The sequence below is a fragment of the Triplophysa rosa genome, linkage group LG21, assembly GCF_024868665.1.
Source record: "Triplophysa rosa linkage group LG21, Trosa_1v2, whole genome shotgun sequence".
Taxonomy (NCBI): domain Eukaryota; kingdom Metazoa; phylum Chordata; class Actinopteri; order Cypriniformes; family Nemacheilidae; genus Triplophysa; species Triplophysa rosa.
Genome location: NC_079910.1, coordinates 16,252,256 through 16,274,252, shown reverse-complemented (window position 1 = coordinate 16,274,252; position 21,997 = coordinate 16,252,256). Strand labels below are relative to the sequence as shown.

The 21,997-nt window shown below is 38.6% G+C and overlaps 1 protein-coding gene across 1 annotated transcript in view; it reads right to left on the bottom strand.

The window, feature by feature from the left end:
- tspan2b (tetraspanin 2b) overlaps positions 1-21,262 on the bottom strand; it is a 33,584-nt gene extending 12,322 nt beyond the window's left edge. Inside the window, exons 1-2 of the mRNA XM_057362923.1 lie at positions 21,086-21,262; positions 1,776-1,875 (exon numbers count right to left, since the gene is read on the bottom strand). Coding sequence (XP_057218906.1) covers positions 1,776-1,875; positions 21,086-21,154 — 169 coding nt within the window. The 5' untranslated portion in view covers positions 21,155-21,262. The remainder of the gene's footprint in view (positions 1-1,775; positions 1,876-21,085) is intronic.
- Positions 21,263-21,997: the final 735 nt, after the last annotated feature.

Sequence of the window (21,997 nt, the reverse complement as noted above, 5' to 3'; positions counted from 1 at the left end):
CACCTCGCTATTCAGAGCCATGAGCTTTGTTAAAAATCAGAGTGTTTCAGAGAGGCGGAGCAAAGAGGAGATACAAACATGCACGGTATGTGAAAAATACAACGTTTTTTAAACTTTAAATGGTGTACACACATTGCGTTACATCTAAAACAAACAATAATATTCGTTTTAGCCTTGCAATATGACTCCTTTAAATGATATAATACATAGAATACTTGGCAATACATTGTAATAAAATGAACTTAAAGCATACTTTTTTCTGTAAGGGATATGATATACGTTTTAGTTGTTCTTTTAAAACTCTACGCACTTTTGTAGGTTGGGGTTGTATCTAAATATGGCAAATGTTGTGAGTGACTGTGACAAAGACTGTGTGTGATGTCCTAAAATGGTTCTTTCCTTGCTCTGTGTTGAAGTCATGCCCTCACACTGGCGTCTCTTTACAGCTCTGAGCACTAAAAACCCACAAACGAGGGTGATGTCATCGACTAAAGCAAGCTTGAAGAGGTCGTTTGAGGTTAGGAATATTTTCTGATGTCAGAGAAGGTTGTGCCCTTTACACGCATCACTTAAACACAGTAACTAAACCACAGCAACTTTATTTTCAGGAGTGTGACTGTGTGAGTTGTTTAACTGTTTGGCGATAATAAGCTATTTCTGTCACGTGTAGCCGAGTAGATTTCGAAAACATGACAGTTTTACAGAAGATAAATAATGAAATCTTCATATGAGACATTAGGAAGTCAGTTTGAAGTGAACGAATCGGTAAATAAACAGGTTCAGAAAAGGTGATTCACGGCTGGGCATCATTTTACATATTTCAATTTGACCTTTCTTTATGTAGAGATATAAAATATATTTATTACAGAAATTGTTCAAACTACTAGCCTATAATATTTCTAAAAAATATCGTTCTTTAGAAAGGAATAGTTCAGCCAGAAATGAAAATTCTGTCATTATTTACTCACCCACGCATTGTTTCAAATCTGTATAAATTGATTTGTTTTGCTGAACACAAAATTAGAAACTTTGAATAACACGGGAAAACAAACAGTTCTGGGGCACCATTGACTACCGTAGTAGTTTTGTTTTCTACCATAGTAGTCAATGGTGCCCCTGAAGTGTTGGTTTACAAAAAATCTTTCAGATATCTTCTTTTAAGTTCAGTGGAACTATATCATTTATACACGTTTGAAACATCCTGACGGTGAGTAAATGATGACAGAATTTTCACTTCTTGGGTGAACTATCCCTTTAACGGAGAGCCACTGTGGGTTATCTGCTATAAAGCTGTGGTCATTTCATTTGATTTATTTGCCAAACCTAATTCACTTGCATTTGTAAATGTGCATATAAATACATCATATGGGGTCTCACTATTTCTGTCACATTTTCCAGTTCAGGTTAAATCGGTGGTACAATGGGCTTATGGTTTCCTCCATGAATGCACACCTCCAAATGTCACTTCCTGTTTTCAGAAACAACCGAGCACTCAAATGTTCATGAACTTTCTGCTCCTCTGTCCCACATTGGCTGGGCAGAAGCATGTGGAAACTTTGCCACCCTGAGAAGCTTAGACATTTCCCCCCCGCACCATAAACACAGAGTCTGTCTGTCTTCACTCATTTACTGTGTGTGTTTATGCCATATTCAAACGCCATGGGGCGGGACTAAATCAATATTTTCAAGTGCACATGTTTGGAGACGGGCACAGCTCTGTGTACTCTAACCGTGTACCGTCAAAAATAAACGTGAATGAAGAATGAAATTCTTACCAATGAAGAAGGTCTCTGGTCCACCCTCTCCCAACAGAGACACAGTATTTGGATCAAGTCTCAGCCAGAGTCCTACGGCCAACACCAGTGAGCCCATCAGCTGTCAGAGAAAGAGAGAGAAAATGTTCATCAACAGCAGAATGTAAAGTTGCACGGAGTCATTTTGACACCACTTCTCTGTGCATCACGGACGTGTGTGTATATATTTAAGAAATATTAACACTAGGGGTGTAACGATACACTCAGCTCACGATTCGGTACATATCTCGATGCTGGGTTCACGATACCCTACACATCTCGATATTTTGAACAAAATTCAAAAATGAAACTGAAATTCAAATAACATTTATTTTCAGAATATTAACAATTTCAGTAACTTATTTCGTTGCACATACAACTTAATAAAGAAATTTAACATTTTAAGGCTTAACTGAAATTACAATTAAGATCAGTGTCAATTTTGACAGCAAATTTTGAGTTAGTTTTAGTCATAGTCTTTTGACTAAAATGCAATTTAGTTTTAGTCATCCCAATTTATCATAGTTTTAGTCTATTTTTAGTCGACGAAATCTACATTATATTAGTCTACTAAAATCTATCTGGATTAACTCATTTAATCGGTGTAATTAAATGTTCCATACAAAGATTTAACTGCTTCGACATCATTTACTTTACCTTGGAATTAAATGAAACCAGGTCATTACCTTTATTTTTCAGAAAAGTTGAGCAACTACTGGATATGCATTGTTGTACCACAGAGAATATTAGACCATGAACGACATGTAGCAGTTCATTCAATCTCATTTTGACTCAATTGACTCGTTCGTACAGTGAAGGGCGTGTTCATTCAGCACATTCAACCAATGAAACACTCTGACAGAGCTCTATTGGCTCGTGTCTCTTTGAAGCTGCGCTGTCTTTACTTGAGACAGTAATGAATGAGAAAAATCTTTCAAAAAGACAGATTACATAAACTGCATTACATTTCTTCAATCATATCAATCAAATCAAATCACATGCTTGTTTTTTAGCATGTCATTCGATCTTTTAATATACAGTACGACTCCATCGCTTCTCTGATCGGAACAGTGCTGGTTTCTTTTGGCTTACTTTATGTTGCATATCACGTTATGCAGCAGCTCACGTTAGTGGATTGTAACGAGGAAGGCGGGGCGAGAGCCGTGGGGCGAGTAAGGCAGGGCCGGCGGCGTAAGTGGCAACGAGTGTCAGCTGTGCGACCGCCGGTCCCCGCATGCCTCACGGGGGAGCTCGGGAGCATAAGAGGACGAGCGACCGGACCATCGAGAGAGAGGACCCGGGTCCGGAAACTGTTAAGTTTGTTTATGTTTGTGTGGCCGGCAGTCGACCGTGAGGTGGCTGCCGGTTTTTTATTCTTGGATTATTGTTTGTTTATTTTGATTAAAGTTTTGTGAATGATCGCCGGTTCCCGCCTTCCTCGCTACATACCCACATCACCCCTCACAGGCCGGGGGGCAGCACCGAGCCTGTGCTTACTCCCCCCCCGGGGGGCCTTCTCCCATGAGGGCCCCAGTGACCGGGGCATGCACGGACGAGGCGAGAGAACGGAGCCGGGAGCATCCCGAGCGACCGGGACGAGAGAGAGGACAAAAAAAAAAAGTGGTCCGGTTCCCCGACACGCTGCCGCTCGGTCCTCAGCCCAGCCGAGAGGCTCTTCCTCGCGGTGCTATGCGGTGGTGCGGGGACGCTCCGGGGCGACCTGATCCTCCTCCGCCTCCTGGCGGCCGGCGATGGCTTCGCCCCGAGGGCAGCCGGCAGCGAGCCGTCCGTTCCCTGCTCTTCCCCTTTTCCTTGGTGGACAGTAGCAGGCTCCGGCCCACGGCAAACGGACCGAACTCCTCCGCTCCCTCTTCTACGGCCGCCACCCCACCTCAACCCAGGAGCCCGGCAGCGAGGTCTTCGTCCCCCGTCGAGCTTTCTCTCTCCGGCACCACCGCTTCGGGCAGCCGCTGGCGGACCTCCTTCGTCCGTGCTGCCCGAACTCCCCAGCACCGCGAGGCCGCTCGGCGGCGAGGGCTCCTTGACAGCATGTCCCTCCTTCCTCCCGGGTTTCGGCACCAATGTAACACGATTCAATAGAAGGGAAGGAAGGAGGCGGGAACCGGCGATCATTCACAAAACTTTAATCAAAATAAACAAACAATAATCCAAGAATAAAAGACCGGCAGCCACCTCACGGTCGACTGCCGGCCACACAAACATAAACAAACTTAACAGTTTCCGGGCCCGGGTCCTCTCTCTCGATGGTCCGGTCGCTCGTCCTCTTATGCTCCCGAGCTCCCCCGTGAGGCATGCGGGGACCGGCGGTCGCACAGCTGACACTCGTTGCCACTTACGCCGCCGGCCCCGCCTTACTCACCCCACGGCTCTCGCCCCGCCTTCCTCGCTACACGGATAAATTAACATTGGCATTTAAAAACGTTTGTGCTGCCTTTGTAATGAGTTTCGGGGTGACTCGCCTGCAGTCACGCTTCAAGTTTGCTGTGTTTTAACGGCGATTGTGAAGGAAAATATGACGCTTTGTAAACCACTTGGAGACACAGATTGTGTCTTGTGCTTCTCTCTCTACCGCATATGTGAGATAAGCACACGTGACGCGCTGGCGCAAAGTAGGTAGCGTCTTGACCGCTGAACGAATAGAATTAAACATATCGTAAAATATCCCCATCTCTCTACGATGCGCATCGTAACATTTTTGCATCGCGAAATATCGTAATACACACATCGTTACACCCCTAATTAACATGTGAAAATACATTTTTATATGCAAGTGATAATCCATGGCTAGCGGTGGAGGCCAAGATCCACCCAACGTGAAGCGCATTAAAATCCTTTAATGAATGGCTAGCCGTGGATTATCCCGCTTATACCATGGTCATTTGCCACGTTAAAGCTGTTATTGATGTTTACAGTGCAATTTTTGATCAGACAAGTAAAAATGACGGTTATCCTCACCAGTTAATTTCAAACTGACTGGAACTACCCATGCATTAAACGGTAATGCACACCTTCCAGCCAATCAGAATTAAGTATTCAAACCAGTGTTAATTTTGACAGCAAATTTTGATTTAGTTTTAGTCATAGTCTTTTGACGAAAATGCTATTTAGTTTAAGTCACATTTTAGTCATCCCCATCATTTTAGTTTTAGTCTAGTTTTAGTCGACGAAATATGAAAAACATTTTAGTCGAATAAATATACATTGTATTTAGTCTACTAAAATCTAAGGTTTAAATCATTTACTTGGTGTAATTAAATGTTCCATACAAAGAGTCAACTGTTTTGACATATTTACTTCACCTTAGAATGAAATTAAACCAGGTCATTACCTTTATTTTTCAGAAAAGTTCAGTAACTAGATTTGCATTGTTGGAACACAGAATATTAGACCATGAACGACATGTTCCAGTTCATTCAATCCCATTTGACTCAATTGACTCGTTAAGTAGGGCGTATTCATTCAACCAATGAAACGCTCTGACAAGGCTCACACTCAAAGGCTATTGGCTCATGGCATGCCTCTTTGAAGAAAGAGCTGCACTGTCTTTGCTTGAGACAGCAAAGAATGAGAAATAGCTTTCATATAAATTGTATTACATTTCTTTAGTCATGCAAACATGTTACATATTTGGTTGGAATGTACAGTTTGACTCACTTCATCACTTCTATAATCAGTAGAGGACAGCGCTGGTTTCTTTCGGCTGACTTTATGTTGCATTTCACGTTACGCAGCAGCTCGTGTTAAGTTAACATAGGCATATAAAAACGTTTGAGCTTGCCTTTGTAATGTGTTTCGGGGTGACTCGCCTGCAGTCGTGCTTCAAGTTTGCGGCGTTTTACCTGCGATCGTGAAGGAAAATAAGACGCTTTGTAAACCGCGTGGAGACACAGAATACATGTCTGTGCTTCCCCTTCTCCCAGAGACTTCTCTCTAGCGTTTATATGAGATAAGCACATGCGTGCAAACTGATGTCCGCCAGGTGGGACAAGAATATTTTCATCTCGTTTTTATTAGTTGACGAAAATGTCAGTATATTTTTATTACAGTTTTCGTTATCATGCATTCATTTTTATTTAGTTATCGTCTCGTTTTCGTCAGTGAAAACATGTCGTTAACGAATACTTTTCGTCGTAGTTTTCGTCAACGAAATTAACACTGATTCAAACAGACCATGGTATAATTATATATAATTTACATTACATATAAATATTTAATACTTTTATTTTGCATACGATTAGTTGTGACTAATAGTTGTATATATTCTAAATAATAAAAAACAGAATACATTTCAGAATAAGAATTTACAGTATATGGAAATAAAGTTTCCAAGTTAAAAATCGTTATCTCATTTTGGAACCAAACTCTTATATATATATATATATATATACGCACATATAGTCTTGTTTTTAAACATTTTTTATAATTTCCCAGGTTCTGGAATGGTAGGGTTTGAAATAAAATTGGTCTTTGTCTCTCTCACTGTCTTCTGTTTTTTCTATTAGAAAGTTATGGAGAGGTGGCACAAATATTTTTCCACTCTGGCAGGATCCTTCAGCTCTTATATCTAAAGGCTTGTCAGAGTGAGAAATGATGGATGAAAGCCAACCTGTGAAAGGAAAGCATGAACATTGTAGAATTCAGACTTAAGCACGTAAGAAACCGCCTTCATCACTCATAAATGAACTTTAATTCCCGCAGACCCTCATCTGTCAAAACTTATTCAAAACATCTTCTGTTTGAGAAGCTGCACTGTTTGGCATTACAAAATGTGTGCTACTGCTTGGATTGGGGTATAGACAGAGAAGACATGTTCAAGCCAAAATGAAGAGACAACTGAATAATATATTACAGAAGTATGTTACTATTATGTTTGTCAAATAAATGCATTTTATTACATTTGCACCCAAGGCCTGAAATACACAATGAAATACATGAAACATGGAAGTACATGAACACAAATTCATCTGGCTGTGCAAACTTTATTCGTTGCATTCTGAAATGCGTCGTATCACAATTCATAATGCATACTGTAATGTATTTCAGCATTGATGTGTGGTGTGATAAACATTTGCTTTCAGTTTTCTCTTTTAGCTTAAATACTCTTATCCAGTAGCAAGAGCACAAATCAACATTTCTCTCTCTCTATATACTAACCTCTGAGCTACAGGAAAGCTGTATTAATGTCTAGAAATAACTGAACTTTTAAATTTGAAGTTGAATAAAAAGTAGGTATCTGTGTGACTGTGCTTCAGTAAAGTGTGATTGAATTCAAAATGCTTTTCTGACAGTAAAATTAAACCCACGCCTTAAAGCTACGTTCCCACCAAACGCAAATGAAGCCTTAAGCGCGAGTGATTTACATGTTAAGTCAATGCAAAGATGCGATAGGACATGCAGCGTGATTCGCGCGAATTGAGCGTTTCGGGCGTTTGACGCGCATAACGCGTGATTCGCGCGAGTTGAAAAATTAGAACATTTGCGAAAATTCGCGCCGCGTTAACAAATCAGGAGCTTGCTCTAGTAGTGACGTGATTATGACGTAGCGAGCGGAGGCAGAAATCCGAAACAACAATGGAGGACAAAATCATCGTTGCTGTATGTGGATACCTGGACCTGTACGATACATCTTACTTTTATCGAAACAAGAATAAAAAGGATCTTGCTTGGAAGAAAGTGAGTGAGGAGGTCGGACAATCTGGTAAGTTGTAAAAAACGATCTTTACTCAATTTGAGCTATATACTGTATATACGAGACTGCAGCCGCCTGGCAGAAGCCCCTCCCATGACGCGAATTCGCGTCTGTTCTGAAGTGAATTTCACGCGCGAATGAAGCGAGTAAACTCAAAATGTTCAAGCGTCCAACTACGCGCGAATAGCGCGATTCATTCGCGCAAGTCGCGTTTGGTGGGAACTAGGGATGCTCATATTGACCGTTTAACCGTTAACTGATCGTTAAAATTTTGACCGGTTAATACTATCAGTTAAACGATTTAAAAGGTATGTTTATTTTAAGTTTAATAATATTAATAATATAATAATAAAAATAATTTAAATATAAGTTTTTAAATGACTATTAAATTGTACATGTTTTTAGTTTTCTGTATGGTGAAAGAAAAACATGCTAAGCATTAACTCACGGAGCGTGCAGACGCGTGCGACTAGGTGTAAATGCCCTCAGAAACGTTTTCGAGACCGATTAAAATCCGATCACGCAAGTCACTTGACGAAACAGGACACGTGTAATTCATCTGATTGTTGAGGCCACCTTTGTCAGGGCTTTACTCCTCCAAACGGAGTGCCGCTGGCAGCCTTGCTCAAGTTCTTTGTTTTAAATGTAGACACGGGACAATCGCGCTCACAATGCGCTGTGACATTCTCTGTCTTCCTGGCGTGTCTACGGCTCAGCAAAGCTAATAGCGGAGCTACTGCAAGGGAATTTCGGTGCTAGCCATCAATTTATCCTTTACATAAACTTATCTCAAGGATGCTTAGCATCGGCTGCCCGTGCGCTTTGGAGAAGAAAACGGCACGACCGGTGGTTACATTCCCGGGACATCCGTGCCATCTGAAAGGGTGTTTTCTGCCTCGGGTCTAATTGTCAACAAGCTCCAAACTGTCACCACAACACGTAAACGTTACTTTATTAAATAAAAACTCCAAGCTTTGGATTGAGGTTGGCCTGCTATTTTTATTTGATGAAAAAACTTTCTGACGGATATAAACTTTGCCGGTTCTTCTGTGTTTTCGTTTTGTCATATTTTGTTAATCAATTCATTTTTTTTCTTGCCTGTTTATTTTATGCTTTGGATTTATATATTATTTTAGTTTTTCTCCATTGTCCAAAATGCCGCAGGTTTGTGAAAATGTGATAATATGTGAATGCAGGTGCTGTTGTTGATGTATTCGTTATGCTGCTGTTTGCATGTTAAAATAAATCCGTGAAAAAAATGTTTGTATATTTAACGTGTCACAGACCCTCGTCAACTGTAGCTGTGTCTCATTTCGAAGTCTGCGTCCTCCGGATGTCGCATGCGAAGGCGTATGCGGCGGACAAACGCGACCTCCGGAGAACACAGACTTCGAAATGAGACGCAGCATGTATTTTTTTAATTCCAATTTATTATTAGAATCTTATCAGTTAACGGTTAATGTTCGGATAACGAGTGTCAGTTCTCGGTTAGGGAAATTAACCGAAATGAGCATCCCTAGTGGGAACGCTCAGTTAGAGTCCTGCCAACACTGGCGGCAATATATCCATTAGCTGGGCGTCATTGTTCAATTAACTTAAGTGTTAAAACAACAACTCTGATTTGTTTCAGGTCAGAGGGGCATAAAACATCTACAAGGCCACAAAAAATCCTATTACACGTCCTGGATGATGCAAGAGCGGCAAGAGTTTCCTCACCGCCTGCTGTCTCTAACAGCTGTCATGACACCCCCCCAACAAGAGATATAACCCCTTAACCACTCAGTAACCCCACTGCAGTGTAACATCATCCTGCCTGACATCAGAGCTCTGCCCCACCCTGACTCCCTTCCCCCCCATCATCAGTGTCCTCTGGGCATCAGGGTTTATCTGCCCGCCAGGACAAAAGATTAACTGTCTGCGTGTGACACGCTCTGCTGAAGAACACAATAAGTGTGTTTGAGCACTCGACTCTGAAAATCTACTGATTTACAAATCTTTCTTCATATATAGAATTACTGCTTCATTGCTATTGTCTAATCCAGAATACAGCATGACTATTGTGTCTTGAGCAAGAATATTTTAAAGGATATTCATATTCCTAGAAAACATATTTACACAAATTTTCTTATTGAAAAAAAAATACCAAAATGAAATGACTGTCCAGTTTCCTGTCTTTAAAATGGATTTTTGACAAGTTTTTAGAAATCATACCAGGGCAATTCCATGCAAATGTCAACTATAAGATAAGGTTTTCACCATACTAAAATATATTGGCCAAATGTCAATGTTTAGTTGTTTAAATGCCCATGCGGCGTCTCTCTCACTTTTCTGGTTTATAATGCAGAGTTTTCCATAGTCAGGTAAGTGAATTGTCACATCCATAATGGTCCATATTCCTCAAAAACGGGCACATGAAAATGTAGTAACTATTTTATTTTCTATGAAGAGTCATTCCTTCTCCATTTGTTGGGTATTATTGCTTCAAGTTTGTACAATTTAATTCACAGAAATCCTACGAAGTATGTCAAAACCAAAATCAATCAAAACCATGCGTCCTTTCTGTCACATCCATAATAACACGTTAATTTTCAATAGAAAACATGTCGAAAAACTTGTCGTGTAGACTTGCATTTTTCTGATGTCTGGACTATATCATCAGGGGTTTAGTAAAATATAAACAGATGGTTCAATATTTTGGCAATAAATACATTTATTACAAGTTTTGACTAAAAATGTCACATCCATAACACTGGAATTGCCCACCAGGTGTCATTAAATAGTTTTATTTTGTAAAAACTGTTATAATTTGCAGAATATAAATGGTATACAAATAATATTATGTCACTAAATATATAAAAAATACAAATTGAGTTGGTTTTAAATATAAATACCATAATAATGCGAGACTAATAAACAAAAGGATAAAGTAAATACTGGAAAATGAAGCAACTCTCTTGTATGCCAGATAACTAATGAGAGGCAGATTTGAGAGTTGAGGCCAGTTTCCAGTCTTAAAATTCTCTGACGGGTCACTTTTGACTTTCTTTAGTTATTTTACATGTATGGAAAGAAGTTTATTGGAAGTTTTATGTCGTAACAGACCAAATCAAAGCACATTTTTTATGTCAATTCTATATCTGAAACAAAGAGTTTAATTTGTGGTAAGAAATAAACAGACAATGATTAAAGCACCAGACACTTATTTGATGTTTGAAGGCTCCAAGTGGCCAGCTGACAGCACACTATAAAAACTCCTCTCACATGTTATATGTTTATTTTCTAAAGAACTTTTCGTAAATGCTAAAACACCAATTATATGTTGAAAACAAAGGATGGAAAAGCACTGAACATTTTATAAAGAGACATTTTGAGACTAGAAAAATAGAAAGTCTATTCAAACTCTTTGAAAAAACTGAGGAAAGTTTTTTTCAAGCTCAAAAGCATAGGCGGAGTTTGAAGGGGGCAATGGGGCACAAACTTGAGCCAATTATAATTTTGTCTCAGCTATGAATGAAAAAGAAAATAATTCATGTTTCTCGTCATTGATTTTTAGCATTTTGTATAGCATTAAATGTTTAAAGTAGGGGTGTCCTCGACTAAGGATTTACATAGTCGAATTAGAATTGTCACGTCTTGTCTATAGTCGACTGATAGTCGCGAAATACATGCACGCACGGGTGTGTGCGCACCTGCATGTTGGCACGACACCAGGTGGTTAACAAGGGTAGCCAAAGGCGTAAAGTGCAGCGCAACATTGATGCACCAAAAAACAATCAAACATTAATTTACAGAATTAGTTTACAACAGAATATACCTTTATAATAAATAAAAATAAACAATTAAATAAGCCAGATTCAAGTCGCAATATGCAAAATAAATGTGCTTAGGCAAAATGTCTGAAATGCAGGGGAACATATATTCAAAACACAAGACACAAATAGTAAAATTAATGGACATTTTCCTTAAACATCATGTAACAATGCTGTGCCATACACTAGACCAGATCTCACCACAAAACTATTTTTAAAACTACTTAATAATAATGAATTATTTTTTACAAATGGGAATAAAGCATGTTCATTACCAATGAACTACCAATAAAGTTACCGCATGTAAAAGAGGAATGCAATAAAGCAAAGAAAGTCCCTTTCACCTTTTATTCCTGCGCACTCTTTCTCTGTCCTCCTGACGCGCACACTTGTTTTTGAAGTCTAGCATATTTTTGGATAAACCTTAGCTTTCATTCAGTGGGAAAATGTCATCAGTACTGCCCTGCGAGGTCTAGCTTTCCCGGCGCAGGGATCATCTTTCTCGGCGTCTACTCTGAGCAGTAAGCGGCAGGGAGAAGCAGCACATTCAGTGCACCGAATGACAGGTGACTTGTAAATGAATGAGTGCAAAAGGCGTTTGCAAAACATGCCACTGTTATCAACTGTTTGGCTATACTGTATAAACATGAACACAGTTTGCCTGTTAATAAGCATATGGTTACCCAGATTACATGTTATGGCTGTGCATGCGCTGTGTGAATATAGCAAAAATATCCACTCTTTAAGGTGTATGTGATGGTTTTGTTAGACAATGTCTTGGTTATAAATCAGAAATGACATCAGAAACATAAAATATGTAAATGAGCATGGCTTTGATAATAAGCTGTATTAAAATACAGAATGTTCAGAAAGGAAAAATTGCAACTTCAAAACTACGCGATGTAGTCACAAATATGTTAATTAGCGTGTGACGTAATCCAGTGCCACAGCTCCGCAGTAGGTGCCCCCCCAAGCGATTTCCTCAAATAAAAATATTATAATACACTCTTCAATCCCCTTGGTTCTTTGTAATATCCTTATTCGAACAGAATGTGAGCTATGCCTTTTTTTTCTTTACTTATTCATTTGTACTGTTATTATTTGTATGTTCCTGTTTCCGCAATGAGGAGAGAAAAAAAGGTGCTCCTGTCCTGAAATTTTATAAAATAATTTTTTTGCGCTGTAAACTCATTCTAGGTGTTTATTTTAAACTGGCAGGACAATCTGACAGGGTATTTTGCACTGTAAAATCATCCTATCTGTTTATTTTGTCAATGTGGTTTAGTTTAAATGGTTACATTTTTGCACTGCGGTAGGAAAATCTGACAAGGTAGGACAATTCGACAGAACAACCCCCCCAAGCAAGAAAGTGAAACTCCCCCTATGCTTAACCATGTTTTTTGAGTTACTCAAGTTCTGCTGTATTCTGGCTAATAGTAAATTCTGGCAAAAAGTTAAATGCATAGTCCGTTTGTGACTTTGGGCATCAAAAAGGGCACTTTGGGAAAAGCGTTCTCCAAGTCCTGTCTTTGCGCTTCCCCTCTCAAAATGTTTTCCTTATACACCTGATTTAATTCATTGTTAGTGTGTTAATTGGGAAGACTAATCAACATTAGGAGTGGGGGCTGTCGAGTTGAATCAGGTGTTTTAACAAAAACATTCTCACTGGGAAAGAACATATTGCAGATCAAACAATAACCAAGTAACTCTTTTACAATGTGGTGACTTTGCATTAAATTGTATGATATGAATTAACATTGTGTTAAGATCTCAGTTCCTAGCCAGAAAATACAATAGTATTGCATAGTGTTTTAGACCATAGTAGCTATAGACCATTACATTTTTTAAGGAAATCTTAAATATAAAGGTTAAACATGAATAATAATATAATTAATATATAAATAATATAAACGTCTTCACAACGTTATTAGGACATATGGTTTTATGTCAGGGGATTAGAGTGTATGATTTATTGTAAGAGAAAGAGAATACAGAGAGATGTCTATTGTCTAACGCTCAGGGGTGTGGTCAGAGAGTATCATGGGACGTTCATACACACTGCACTATTTCCTACCACCTGCTGTTTCTGCTTTGTGTAACTGATTACACAGCCTTATATTACAACAGGCTGATATCTAAAGTCTGATTCAGCAAACCCTCTCAATGTCTAGTTTTGCCAACCTGAGTCAGTTGGACTGTCAATCGGCAGGATTTAACACACACAAGCAGCAACACAAGATATTTTTTATACACAGCTAGTTATGAATACTATAACCTAACCAACTCTCTAATTCGAATTCCAAAACCTTGCTCTTTTACAAATTTTATAAAGAACTTTTTTTTTAGAGAAGTCACCAGAGGGAGGATTTGCTTGAATTTGTCAGGGTTTGCTTTATAATAACAAAAAGGAAGATAAAAGTACTAATTAAGAACATGATATTTCACATTTTACATCCGCGAATATCCCTGCGGAAATAAGATAGTAATTCATGGCATTAATGGTGTTTGCCGCAGAGCCACGCCTGTTAGCATGAATTACAGAAGCATTATCATACTGTACATAATGTGCCCACTTCCTCTTCTAAAGTGCCATTTAGATGAAATCTGTAGTACAGTCAGAATAAATGACTGATGTGACCTGAGTCAAACTCTTTCTTAAATCTCTTTAAATTCTTCTTCTTAATGAATGGGACTCTTCTGAAGGATGTGAGCATCAGGTGCTACACACAGTCCGAAACTAAACTTAACTTTCATATGTAACGTGTCGCGTATGTTCTGTGTAGTGGTTATTGTGTATATTATTGCCCATGATGGAGTCCAGGGAGTGAATTATAAGCGGGGGCACCGATATGTTTTAAAATATGTGACCCTGGACAACAAAACCAGTCTTATGGGTCAATTTTTCGAAATTGAGATTTATACATCACCTGAAAGCTGAATAAATAAGCTTTCCATTGATACAGTAAATGGTTTATTAGGATAACACAATATTTGGTCGAGATAAAAATATTTAAAAAAGAAATCAAAATATTGAGAAAATCACCTTTGAAGCTGTTACATGTACATTTAAGCATTTGGCAGATGCTTTTATCCAAAGCGACTTACATTACATTATCCTATACATTTGTTTCTAAGTATGTGCAATCCCCTGGGATTGAACCCACGACCTTGGCGTTGTTAACGCCATGCTCTTACCACTGAGCTACAGGACCTATCTCATATTAATCTTGAGTACCTATAGAGTAGTATTGCATACTTCGTATCTTCGAAGAGTATTTAGTTTGATCACATTTATAAAAGATAGACACAGCTGTACGATTATTTCCGAAAGCATACGGCGCGTGACATCAAAACACAGACATCAGTTTCACTCACCGCATGCGGTTCATGTCTGGCATCTTTTACCGCTGGGACGGCTCCATATATCAGTTTCAAACGATCTATAAATCCAGCGATATATCCACCGTTTATGCAACATATATCCAACAATCATCACCCAAATGCAGTGAACAAACAAACACCTGAACTTCGTGAACATATGCTCTCTCTCTCTCTCTCGCTCCTGCACACAAGTGAAAGTGACGTCTGCGCATACTCCTTCTCCTGCTCTCCTGGCTGCCGCATGGGCGTGCCGCGTGCTTTTCCGGGAGAATTGTCCAATAAGGGACTAAGAAAAATTGTTACGAAACAGTTTTATATGTTCGAAAAAAACTTTCCGAAACCTGTACGATCGCTGGGGGAGTGTATCGAGCACAGAAATACTACGTAATACGCCCAACTCGTTTTTTGACAAGTTGACCATGTTAAGCATGAGAAGACAGTACGTTTAACATTGTAAAGAAGTCAGAATGCATGACACACTGTTGCACCACCCCTTTAATGCTCTCTATTGGCTAACCGCTGTGATGACGTGGTGGAGAGTAGATGAACCTAAAAGCTGAAATTCTAAGCTTTACATAGATACCAAATTTGAGTGGGTTATTCCCAAATAGCGGGCAGCAGCGAGTGAAGTTTGTAGGCGTGTTTCCGGCCATTTTTGTTAGCGATTTTGCTGCATCCACAGCACAACATACACAGGATGTTAAAACAGAAACACTATCAGTGGCTGTGAATCATTTGTAACAAATTCCATTGATAAATAATGGTACAAAACTCAAAAGTCACGAATGAACCAAAAATGACAAAATTCTAAAAAACAAATAGCATTACATGAGACTACTGAATCTAGCTGGTTGCCAAATGATGGATTTAGGAAAGAATAAAACATTTAAAATGTCTTTGGAGCACGTTCACATCTTCTGTTTGTTTCTGACCTCATACACTTATTTCTTTCTGTGCCCCTGACAATTCGATATTAATAATTTATGAGGATATTCCATTCAACATGTATCTTGAGAACACGGATCACTTTCGACAGGCATTTAAAGACTGGAAATATTGTATATTAATAAATATTTAATAAATCAAAATAATGGGTAACACTTCAGTATAGGGGGCAATTCTCACTATTGACTAGTTGTTATAAGCATGCCTATTATTGGCATATTGGCCATTTATTAGTACTCAAAAAGCACATATTCTGCATGATCATACTCTACATGCCTAATCCTACCCAATACCTAAACCTAACAACTACCTTACTAACTATTAATAAGCAACAAATGAAGAGTTTATTGAGGAAACAGCTGTAGTTAATGGTTTGTTAATAGCTACACTGAAGTGTGACCATATAATGTTTGATTTAAAGGGTGTTTTATATATATAGACAGTGATTCACATATAACTGGAAACTGGCTGTTTGATTTTTTTTAAAGCATACTTATTTCAGGAAATGGGTTTATTGTTTCACAGTTAACATATCAAATTTAAATGATCTTTATGTCCAGCATATTGTGTATCTTCAACATTAGAGCAGTGTTAAAGGAATGTTAAACCTTATTGACAACATCTGTGGTACGCTATTGATTGCTAAAACCATGTCCCTCAGTTTAACATTAAAGTAATTTGCCAGAGTTATAAAGACTATATATTGCCAGAGTCAATAAACACTGCCAGATTCCAAAAGTATAAATAGGATGCGGGCCAGTTTTTTACCATATTCTCATTTCTTCTGTTATTTTGTTTTTCTGTTATTTGTTGCGTTTCGTTCCTTTTATACTGTTTTTGTTGCTGTTACTTATAGGCCATGATTAAAACATGCACACAATATTGAATCCAGTATTTGTGCCTTTTCATGATATTAAATTAAAAGGGATATTGTCTTTTTAATTGTATTTTATATTCCTTAATGTGTTACTTTACCCAAAAATTGCTACTAATTTACTCACCCACAGTCCTCCAGTACATCGAGATGTGGGTGGCATTGTTTTTTCAAGCAGATATTTATGAAGATATTTGGTTGAATTAATTAAAGTTAAATCAATAAAAGTAAAAAACTTAAATACATTCAACACAAAAGTAATCCCTGCCCCTTGTGACGTTAAATTAGCGTCTTATAAAGCGAGTCAATTGATCTGTGCAAGAAACTGAACGCTATTATCACATCTTCGGGTGATTTCCGATCGCATTCATGTGCCCCGCGCACTTATAGGGCAGAGCCTTTGTATAGTGCGAGCTCTGGGGGAGATGAACAGCTGTTTTCGTAAATATAGCCATTATTCATAATGAATGCAGTAATAAAAACAACACCGTTTTCCCTTATCTGAGACAACCGTTCACGTGGTGTACCCTTCCTACAGTTAGCCTACTTTCAAGGGCAGAAAACGCGTTTTAGAACACGACCTATCGCGTGCGCAAACCGATTGCCTGTGGCTGTGCAATGCATTGCTGATTATAACGTTGTAAATAACATTAAGTTTCTTGGACTGACCGATCAAATCGCTTTATAAGACGTAAAACATTATGAGCCGCGGGAATTACTTTCATTTTGAATGTAGCAGCGTTTTGGGCTTTTAAAGATGTGGCGTCTCAGGAGGACGTGCATTTAAAGCACACCATTCATAAAGTCTCTCCACTTATTTGAAATGTTAAGGCGGGCCAGGTAAAGATGCGCCAGTTGACTAGCCCTGCTATATGCCATCATTTATATAACATTAATGTTAAAACATTAAGGATTAGTTTCGCTATCAATAGGGCAGAGATCATTACCCTGTATGTTTTTCTTATGTTATGTCTGCTCTACTCTGCCTGGTCCGAACTAAACCTCTCTGAGGTTTTACGATGGAAGGTCTCTTTAGGTTTTTGTGTCACACAGAGCAAATAGAGAACATGTGCAGGGAAGTCTGGAAGTCACATATTTTACTCAAATTCATTTTTTCATATGGTGGCAAGAACATTTTAGAAACATTTTCAAGAGAAGCTGTTAATCCAAGATCCCAGGACAGAATTATGGAGATTACACACCCACATGCAAAATAATTGATCTTTAAAGGAGTCATATGACACGGCTAAAATGAATATTATGGTTTGTTTTAGATGTAATGCAATGTGTCTACACGATTTAAGGTTCAAAAACACTATTTTTCACATACCGTGCATGCTTGTATCTCCTCTTTGCCCCGCCTCTCTGAAACGCACAGATTTTTAACAAAGCTCATGGCTCTGAAAAGCGAGGTGTGCTATGATTGGCCAGTTCACCAGTGCGTAGTGATTGGTCAAATACTGCAAGCATTTCATGTAACGCCTCTTACCATATTCGGAACATCAGGTTCCAAAGCAATAGTACTGACAGGTGATAAAATGTCATCGGTACTTCCTTATATCAATTCGTGCCCGAATCTGATACGGAAAATGAAGATGATCAAGCCGATACATCAACTTTGCCAGCGCGACTTGAGCAGGATGTAAAGAATTGGTAAGGTTTTATTAAAAAAATATTATGTTAAATAGTTAAAAACTATAGCTAACTGTTTTACCTTTTATATACGAGGTTATAAAGACTATAAACAAACAACCATATACATCATACAGAGTTTGTTTGAGATATAAACAAGAAACAAAACATCTTTTGGAAGGGCAAACAAAGAGTTTTTTTTTACGCAACGAAACATACAGCATCTCCCCGACATGGCTGCGACAGTGACGATACAATGAGATTTACAGGTACACCCACCTTACTTGCGTATACATTTGGGTGGTCTTAGTCAAATCACACCACTAACTGTCTTAGATTTGTGGGGGTGTGGTTACACGAGGCATTTCAGGCAGGTCTAGGTGAGCATTCGCTTTTAGATTGAATGCATCTTTTGTTCCCACACTTTCATTTTTGCAATTTTAGTGTCTAATACATGCATGGGCAACTTATAACACACCAAAGACACAGATAAACATGTATTCGTGCCATATGACCCCTTTAACCCATTTTTCTATTCCTCTACTGTCTCTAAAGTTAAAACTGGCCTGATACTCCCATACTTACATTGTGTACACTTCTATACAGACTACACTACTCTCACATATCAATACAGTGTTTTTGGACCTCGACCTTTCACATGTATGCACACTTGTGTTATTAGAGAATAGAAGATTAAGTATGAATGGAGATAAAACTCAAAACCCAGAGCTGTTAATCTGAATGGTTTAGGAAAGTGTGTGACTTCTTGAAGTCTTGGAAAAGCATCAGGACTTGGAGGTCGCGCTATGGCTTTTAATAAAACACCCTCAACGCTGATGCACAATGCAGGTGCTGTGGTGGGAAAAGTTATGAGCAAAGAGAAGCTTCCTTTAAGTAAAATATACCCGTTTTAGAAGAGAACTTCCTTTTATTTTTAAGTATTAGAAGAGCGTTCACAGGGCACCTCCACAACCAGGAGGTTTTTGGAGTAGCACATAAGTGTACTGCATATTGTATTATTTACTATTTAAAAAATAGCATGTTGAATCGCATGTACTATGCATCGGTAAACATTTCAAAATGTCATTCCTCATCATAAATCCAAGTGAGTGACATCCATTCGTTGGTTATTTATTTATTTTACTACTGTAATTACATTTATTACACTGGGAATAGAAGGTTGAGCACACAGTTTTGTGTGAAACAGAATGCTACTGCAAATGCTTTGAGTCATCTGTGTATTTGGTAATCTATACTTTATACATACATCATATCACAGTAGGAGTATATACACATGCCGTGAGATGTTTGCTTATATCTCTACAATTATCAAAGACGGGCTGTGTTTGGCGAAGCATAGCCGGAATATACACCACCAGATATTTTTGTATTCTGAGAATTTACTGAAACTATGTATCAGATTAGACAAGAACTAACATAAAATGCTCTTAAAGTTATTATAATCACGTGAAACTAGGATTTTATTACTCGCCTCTCACTTACACTTGATTAAATGTAAAGTGCAACAAAAAGAGATCAGTCTGATGGTTACTGGAAATCTGGGGTTAGGGAATAGAACATTTTAGCAGAGAATAAAAACATGTCACATGACTGCAGAACAAACTTGTCTGTGTCAGTGTATGTAGCTACAGCTACTGTAAAACAAAGACACTTAAAGGGCTTAAAGGGACAGCTCCCCCTAAAATGAAAATTCTGTCATCATTTACTCACACTCAGGTTGTTCCAAGACTGTATAAATGTCTTTGTTCTGATGAACACAAAGGAAGATATTTGAAAGAATGTCAGTAAGCAAACAGATCTCATCCCCCATTGACTCCCATAGTATTTATTTTCCCTACTATGGCAGTAAATGGGGATGAGATCTGTTTGGCTACTGATATTATTCCAAATATCTTCCTTTGTGTTCAGCAGAACAAAGAAATTGATTCAGGTTCGAAATATTAAATGATGACAGAATTTTCATTTTTGGGTGAACTATGAGAAAATAGAAGCTGAAATGAAATTGTTAAATGTTCCAAAAACAACACAACAACATATTTTAAGTGTTTTATTTTTGAACCATGATGCAAATGCTTAAACGTGTCCCTTTTATTTGAAACTATTGGATAAAATACGAAAAAACAATTTCAGGCATTTGCAATAAATCAATACGTTGAATGCTCTAAAGTCATCCATATTTTAGCATAACTAGACAAATTTATAGCCATATTTATAGTCATAATACTGACTATATTTGATACATAGAAAAATCGAAAATACTTTCTGTGACATTTTATATACCGGTTAATCACGAATATAAAAGAATAATACTGATACTATACTGATCACTGGCAGCACAGAGGTTTTAAATTGATTGCGCGCGCACGCTCCATGCGCCTTTGCGCGTTACGTCTACAGTACCTGCAACTCGAGGAAGACATATATATTACGTTTATTGTAAAACATCACCAAAGACATTTTGGGTTTCCCTGGGGGAAGCCCGTGCCTCATGCAAATGCCCAAATAAGCAGCAGTGCACCAGAGTGTCCCTCTCCAAACACACGCTAGAAGGAAAAAGGGGCGGATTTTTCCTAGTGGAAAATCTGATTGAAGTTGAACAAGCAGTACTCTGTCAGTCTTCCCCCGAGTCCCAGCATACACTTCGCTTTGCGTTATAATCGCTTACATGGCGGGCAAAAAATAATAATAATTGCGCGTAATTTACGCATTTGAGTGTGCACGTGAAACTTGAACTATTCACTTAAATGCCACACATTTGTTCCTATGACTGAATTAGCAAAGCGGTGCGCTAGCAATCAAAAGTAACGGGTTCGAGCCCCCCGGAACACACATTCTGATAAAAACGTTAAGATTAAATACATTGTGAACCGCTTTGAGCGTCTAACGTTGTGCATACATGTAATTGCATTGCATTGCTTACCCAGAACATAAAGTTGAAAACAAAGAGGAGATATTTCACGCATTTCATTCCGCCTTCAACTTTCCCCATATTGAACGTGAAGCGCGTAGTTTTTCAGAAACAGTCCAGTCGTGAAGGTGTGAAGATGCTGTGTTTCACTCTGTGTGTCCTGTCAACATCTGCACTAGTAGCACCGGATGATTTCTACAGCTTCTATGTCCCGCCCAGTTGAATAATGTGTCAGGGGTAACTCGAGGGGGGTTTGAGATGAGCAATGACCCATCAACGCACAGTGGCTGCTTTCAATGACTGTGCTAACCCAGCCAAAACTTTTTAAAAGGTTTTTTGTTGTTTGATGAATAACGACTGAGCCTGTTGTAAAAACAGCATATGCTGGGTTAGGTATGTTTTGATGCTGGTCCTTAGCTGGTTTAAAATGGTCATGTGCTGGTTCCTCACCAGCTTAAACCAGCCCAGGACCATTTTAAACCAGCACATGACCATCTTAAACCAGCACAAACCAGCATCAAAACATACCTAACCCAGCATATGCTGTTTTTTTCAACAGGGTGAGCTCGGGCAAATAGACAAATAGTTTTAAGTTTTGTTTTTCGAGTAATGTAAAAAATAGCTTTTGCTCATACACCAACTCATGTTAACATAACTCCTGTTAATACCACACTATTCCAGATGAATTGACTAGTAGCTATTTACTCATTCTTTCTACACTGGTTATCACGAACGCCTTCCTTTCAGTTAGCCTACTATTCACTGTAAAAAGGAAATGTTTTGAAATTCTCTCGCAGATCAAGAAAAGCAGAACTCAGCCCATCTGCGTTGACAGACCTTGAAGCAGTAACTTATTAACCCTGTGTAAATCACACGTACAGTATACATCACACTTTAAAATATCATTCTTTTAAGCTTCTTGAT